The 7,063-nt window shown below is 44.7% G+C and overlaps 1 protein-coding gene across 1 annotated transcript; it reads right to left on the bottom strand.

Moving 5' to 3' along the window:
- Positions 1–673: 673 nt before the first annotated feature.
- c21h19orf67 (chromosome 21 C19orf67 homolog) lies at positions 674–2,758 on the bottom strand. Its single transcript, XM_067259684.1, has 7 exons — positions 2,651–2,758; positions 2,337–2,538; positions 2,025–2,172; positions 1,764–1,864; positions 1,354–1,611; positions 1,004–1,156; positions 674–818 (listed from the first exon to the last, which is right to left on the bottom strand). Exons 1-7 carry the CDS (start codon positions 2,685–2,687, stop codon positions 674–676), a joined length of 1,044 nt encoding a protein of 347 aa, XP_067115785.1. The 5' UTR covers positions 2,688–2,758.
- Between the last annotated feature and the right edge of the window lie 4,305 nt (positions 2,759–7,063).

Raw genomic sequence — 7,063 nt, forward strand, 5'->3', positions numbered from 1 at the left:
TTGTAACACACAAACCCACCTACTAACATAATATACACACACACATGTTATACTAGTACTGCAATTTACGGAAAATTACCAATTTTGTAAAGTTTTGTAATTTATTTAAAATGAAGAAAACCACTTGTGTAATTTCTGTGAAAGTTTCGTGGAAGACATTTAGGCATTTTTACACATTGTGGGGCTCAATCATGGCAGCTCGTATTATCCCTGAAATTTTGAATTTGTGAATGTGTTTGTGTAATTATTTGGATGCATTTACCTCTATGAAAATAAACTTTTCCAAAACACTTGCTTTCACAAATTATCCTCTACCATAAAATGTTTATTCTAAAATTACTTTTGTGAACATGACATTAAAATTCTAAGACTAAATGGTCAACGAGAAACCTTTAAATATACCTTCTATATAACACAACAGATAACCTTCCGAACAACGGCAATCCGATTCCTCGCCCCCCACCCCCTCAAATAAGTTTATTCTAAAAGTACTTTTGTGAACATGACATTAAAATTCTAAGACTAAAAGTTCAACGACAAACCTTTAAAATATAAATTCCATATAACACAATAGAAAACCTTAAGAACAACTGCAATCCGATCCCCCCCCCCCCCCATTCCCACATGTGAACCATTGGGTCACGTACCAACATGTGATCCAGCAGCAGTGTGGTCAGAGGGAAGCTCTCTCCATACTGACGCTCTCCTGCGACAACAGCACCCCCAGCAGGCAGTCTGTGGCGCTGCAGGCGGAGGGCTCCTCCCCACCCAGACACAGCAGCTTGCCATACTGGCCCTGAGGAACACTGCACAGGATCCTGGAGAACACACACACTGAATGAGGGATTGACATGTATAGATACATACATAGATGTACAGATACATAGGTCTAAATATATGAGTGTGTGTTGCATTGTGACATTTAAAGAGAGTAGTTGTAATCTACATCTTATCAGGTACAGTATAGAAGAACACCTATACAAGTGTATATGAAAGAGAGTACCAGTCATAGATATCATCTGGGTCAGGGTGGGTTGGGATCCAATAGCCAATGGACCACATCCTAACTACGTCGCCAGTGGCAACAGGCTCCTCCTCTCCCTCGCTGCGTCCCACTGTGTGCTCCTTGGGGATGTCCTCGTAACACAGGAAGTAGCTACTCGCACACAAAACACACAAACAACACACAGGAGGTGAGAAGTCGTGCGTTCCAACATTGGAACCGCCCAATATTCTCCCATTTCAAGGCAGAATACGGCTCCACCTTGGCTTCCAACTATCTTTTCTTCGCTTCCTCTTTTTCCCCCTCTGTCACTACTCGGCCTCTACCCATAAATGCTGAGCTGTACTCACTACTCTGTTGTGACAGCTGACTCTTTTACTGATGCGGTCTCTCGCTCCGAGTCTCCATCTGTCTTTCCTATGTCTCTCTCTCCTTCTGCCTCTCCTCTCTCTCCCTCCTTCCCCTTGGAGGGCTTCACTACGTTCCAGCGCATGCGTTTGTACAGGCCGGTATGAGTTCCTGCCAGGTAGGGGGTCGGCCGGCAGTACCGGAATATGGAGAGTTTCACTCTGTCTATCTGACAATAGCCTATGTAGAAGTGGGAGATACTGCAAAACATGGAGGGGAGTAGTCACAAAATGGCTGCCTCGGGTGAGAGTAGGAGACACATAACTTGGATGTTGTGTGTGTGTGTGTGTGTGTGTGTGTGAGAATGTGTGTATGTCCATAAATGTAAATGTATAAATGTATGTGTGTGTACCTGTCTGGCTCAGACTCAACCAGGGACAGGAAGTTGTAACTGGCAGAAGTGAGGACCAACTGCTCCAGGCGAGTACACAGCTGCTGAGAGAAGTCTAACAGCTGCGTGGACGACACACACACACACACACACGTTACTGACCTTCTCGGTTCCAGGGTCAATCTGTCCCTGTCATTTAACAGTCACATTCTTGTCAGTGTGCTTTCTACGAGCACGGGGTTCAATAAAGTGTGCATGTGTGTTTGTGGGTGCGTTGATTACCTGTGAGCGTATGCATATGGGTAGAGGGGTGCGCTCAGGCAGAGAGCTGCGGGCGGTGGACTCCAGGTAACTGAAGTATGGCTGACAGGTTCGCAGGAACGTAGGCACCGCACAAGAAAAGCCCTCATTCTGCACATGGTCACACCTGCTAAGAACACACACAGACATAACTTCATTTGTTTTATTGAATGAATCCAGATTTACCTTTAACTTCAGTTTCTAACTTTGTAAGTGCATGTTGAAATAAACACTTGTCCTAGACCATATTTTACCGTTGATCAAATCTCCCTGAATAAGTCATAAGTGACCTACCTGTGCATTAAGTGCGCCTGAACCTCTTCAGCCTTGTTCAGAAGGTACTTTAGTTGTTGTTCTATAGGTCGGAGTTTCTCATTCAAAACGTTAACGTCTTGGCAGGGCTGTTTGGAAGCGTCACACCCAATCTCTACAGCGCTGCAATCCGTCTGCATATCACCAGAGGGCGTCAAAACATCACTATCGTCTTTATCCGTCTCTGAAATGTTCAATTGCACATGGTCAGTAAGCTAAAGATAACTTTACCTAAGGTCATAAGATAAGTTAACCTAGGGTCTCATCAACTATTGTTATAGAGTAAGTTCTTTCACCTTTTATAACATCTTGTTTTGGATCGTTCTTGTCCATCTCCCCTAACTCTTGCACCGTGCTTTCTTCTGACTTCACTTTAAACTCGGACACCTTGACATTTGACTGTAGCCCTTACAAACTAGCTAACACGTTAACAAAAATATGGAACATCTGGAACATTAGAGTAGACTTTATGTGATTAAATTAACCCTTCAGATACACGGTTAATTCAGTAAGCTAGCTACTGTAACAACCTATCAGGGCCTTTATCTCGTGTCTGTTAAATTTCTGCAGCGTGTAATCAGCTAGCTATCCTCCCCAAGTCCTTTCTGTACAGCTCCACATTGAAAATGTCCACTTTCGGATACAAACTACAGGTTGGTATTAACTCCCCTGGACTGCAGGTCGAGCATGTCCATCTTAGTTGGATGGGCGGTTTGCTTTGTCGTTAACGTCTCAACCGTCTATTGTGCTTTTCCCCAAATGCGTTGAATGTGGTGCTGACGTTCTTCCCACGCATCAATGTATCTGGAAGGAAACGTCCTATTTTTATTTGCATCATGGGCTGTGCCTTTTGCCTATATGAATCGTATTTAATAAGTGGTGCAAGCAGCCACACACACACTTCTTCGTAATTTCAATCAGAAATGTTTACAACTTAAATAAGAAAACCACCGTAGCCTACTGTTTCAGTGTTAAACTTTTTTTGTCCTTGTTTTACTGCACAGTTATCCCTCTTTCTTTACTCCATTACCCACCCTAACCCTGTAAGGTTAGGAGCTTATACAGTGTGAAGAAAGAATACTGTTTGAAGTTGAACAATAAGAAAATACATTCAACAGTTGGTTTATTAGGGCAATAAATGAGAAATGACTAATCCATGGATGTTATGGGCACAGTCACATGATACTCGGGGCGCGCTCCTGCTGCCTATCGTACCCATTCGCGAGCATCAACCGCGCGCAGCTCCATCTGAAAAAGTACCCTCCCGCCCGAGCCATCAATGGCAATGCGTGGATAGAGGAGACGATTCTGTCCTCCAAAACCGACAGAAAAACGGAGCTCTTACCGTTGACACTCCTTTTTGATTCCGGCAGTTTACCGGATGGATATTCCAAACGGTGTTTTTAACGAAAAACGTCTCACGGCGGCTTGAAAGGAGGATTTTGTAGCATGTGATACGGAGACTGACGCGTGTTCATGTTTCACGGATGTTGCAACGAAAAAGAGCTAATTAGTTGTTCGCCTCTTTATGGCATGTGAGCGATGTTCGGAGCCTAAAACGTTGATATTCAGTCGTGCCGACAATTTTTTTTGTGCTGAAGCTAGCTGTTGATTGCCAGACACCCAAGGAAAGAACAATGAACGGAGCAGTTTTGTTATATCTTTTTAATTTGTAAATATTTCGGACGCCGAACTGGTAACAATTTGGATGTTGTGCCGCATTTGCTGTTTACTAAGCAAAGTAAAAAGGTTTTGTGATGACCAGCCTCCTTTGGGCAGTGGCGCGTTGAGGCAAAACAATGCGGATTACCTCCCCGAGTCAATAATAGGGTGTTGATAAAAGTTCGGATATCATTAACAATGCGACGAGTCTTCTGATATAGAGCAAATATTTGCATTGAAGTTGGATGACTTGACAATAATAGTAGAAATTGTAATACGGAAGAGTCGGACAATTCCATATTTACCGAGTTTGTTGGTGAAACGACATTGCTTGTGAACGACTACCCAGCGAGCATCTTTCAGCAAAATCAACCATGGCCAACGATTCGATACAAGTAAGTTGAAGTTGAATTTTGCTAGTTCATTGTAACATCCGTTATTTCCTATGACTCATTGACTAGACTGGTTGCACTTCTTTTGGCGGACATGTTGACAATTAACTATTTATGGTTAACTGCGAAATGATTTTCGCCGGTTTAGAGGGCCAGTCGCCCACTGTTCGCTGTCTAGACACTTGTGGCTGCCACTGCGTGAGGATCAGTGCCGTTATGGACGGTCACCTTGATAGTGTTCTCCTGGTGTTTTTTGTATGAGTTATGGTCAGGCAGGGTGTTATCTGCACGGTCTTCGTATGTGCACCGGGCATAATACAGGTGGGTGTTTGGAAAACACACACACACACACACACATACACACACACACACACATACACACACACATACACACATACACACAAACATACACACATACACACGTACACACAATCACCCAGCTAGGCCTATATTTCCTATGGGCCTTGCTAGTTCTAGGAACTAAGAGTAGTCTGCCACTTGCATTTAGATGTGAACAATGATGTGTCAACAGAAAACAATCTTTTCATGTCGGTGCCAACTGCCTTAATAGCATCATTAGGCTACTTACTACAGCTTGTGTGTGTGTGTGTGTGTTTCCAAATGCCAGCTACAAAAAGGTTCTGTTGAACAATCTGCCAACACAATTATGCATAAGGAAATGTACCCATCCAAAGTGAAAAGATTTGAGATATTTGAAAGGGCTTAATGTTTTATGAGACTGTATCCAGATAGAGTGTCTGACATTTAAGCTCAATGTGACAGTATTCAGTGTCAGTCACTGTACTGTCAGGGTAATAACAGCTCAGCACAGGTGTTATTCACAGTGACACTGCAAATGCCATAACATAAAGGGAACTTACATACAAGGGGATTCATTTGAATATCGCCAATGGGGAAGTAGACTGCAACAGTTCTGACTCTTGAGCAAAACTCTAGACCCAGTTCTGTCTCAGTTTCCTCAGTTTGTGTGTCAGTAAACCGTGCTGAGCCGTACTGTGTACAACTGTGTGTAGCTTCAGGCAATCCCAGTGCTAAATTATGCATCCTATTTAAGTGCTGCATCTCAGCTGACTGTCTTAAACAGGACCTCTGCTGGGTTACTAAGCTCACTCAACTACTTCCATTATTGAGCTCTGATGTCTTCAAGGAAGACTACAGTCCTTCCTGATTCAACAGTTTCGATTTGACACCATGCCAACTGCTTGACTCTAACTTTATTGATGATGATTGAAAATGTATCCCCGCTCCCCTGTATACCTGTATGTCTGAACTTAGCGACACAAAATGGAGCCTAGATGATGGAACCCGGCTTAAGTGAACACAATGCACGAAAGCTGTAGGTATCCACGGCGTGCCACGTTGGGAAACCTCCCAGTGCCTCACGAGCATGTTGACAGGTTCATGTTTTCCATACGGGGGGGTCTGTCTGTGTCTCTGTTGTGACCTCTCTGAGCCCATAGCGGGCTGTTCACTCATCACAGACAGAAGCATGACCAGGAAGGAAGAGGGCGAGAGACAGAGAGAGAGAGAGAGAGAGAAGCCCAAGGGACTCGGGCCAATCGTGGGACCAGAGATGGTGAAGAAGCAGAAAGGGGGTCATTCCTCCTCCTCGTGGTCACTTCCGGGTTCTGGAAACACTGGGAGGGGTGGGGGGTGGGTGGGGGGGGCTTTATATGTCTTTACCAGCTACACTTGTTTCCTCATGGTCTAAACCGAAGACCTCTGTTTGCCCGAGCGAATCTCGGTTGACGAAGTCTCACAGAATCGTGGCTCTGTAGCTTCTCCACAGCATGCCTTTTGTTCCCTGAACAGGAAGGCAGACACAAAACAACCCCAATAGAAATCCGAACCCAACTGCGTCAGACTTCCTCCTAAAGGTCAAAGGGGAGTATGAATGGAAAGGGGAACCTTAGTGTTGTGGAGACACATGCCAGCGGACATGTTATGTTCTGTCAAATAAATCCAGTCTTCGGTATTGCTATCCAGTGCTGAAGCTTCTTCGCAGTCGGACAAGTTCACGTTACACACGCACACACACACACAGCCGAAGTCAGACACCCAGGGGAATGCACAGGGATACTTCCCATAAACCGTGGCATGACGTAATGATACAGCTATGCACATACCGCATCTCAGGCTTTTTCTCAGCTTAAGCCCCGGCGGTCATGTAGACACACACTAATGCAGCGGAGAAGACAAAGAGAGCCCTGCTACTCTTCCACTGTTTGGCAGCTCGGATCTTTTGTTGTCACAAGGATTTATGGTTTGTCAAGGTTTCTTAGGAAGGCATATTGATGTGTGTTGATGTTTTCTGCACAGTACAAGCAGCAGTTAAAGCAGTCAATACTGTCTCGTCGTATCGGGTGGCGCTTTGTTTGCTACGCGGGCATTCTGTTTGTACAGCACCATCTGCATGCCATTACAACTGTATGACTGGTTCCCCTGTCAATATCTCCATTTGATGTCCAATCACAGACACTGACTCAAGAGTACTGTGTCATTATTGGCTCGCGTGAGCCCGGAAACTCAATTGATGGTCCAATAAAGCTCTCTGCTGGCTGGAGCCAGTGTCTCCATGCGGTGTCCATGCTGGCTGTCTCAGGCCAGTGTCTGAGGCCAGTGTGTCTGTGTTGG

This window comes from Osmerus mordax, chromosome 21, assembly GCF_038355195.1.
Source record: "Osmerus mordax isolate fOsmMor3 chromosome 21, fOsmMor3.pri, whole genome shotgun sequence".
NCBI classification, from domain to species: Eukaryota; Metazoa; Chordata; class Actinopteri; order Osmeriformes; family Osmeridae; genus Osmerus; species Osmerus mordax.

Bases quoted from the DNA above. Each gene is read 5' to 3' on its own strand.
- c21h19orf67 (XM_067259684.1), bottom strand. From the start codon at position 2,687: ATGGACAAGAACGATCCAAAACAAGATGTTATAAAAG. The intron at 2,539-2,650 runs GTGAAAGAACTT...TGAACATTTCAG, and splicing joins AAAACAAGATGTTATAAAAG to AGACGGATAAAGACGATAGT. The intron at 1,157-1,353 runs GTGAGTACAGCT...GTGTGCGAGTAG, and splicing joins TCAGCTGTCACAACAGAGTA to CTACTTCCTGTGTTACGAGG.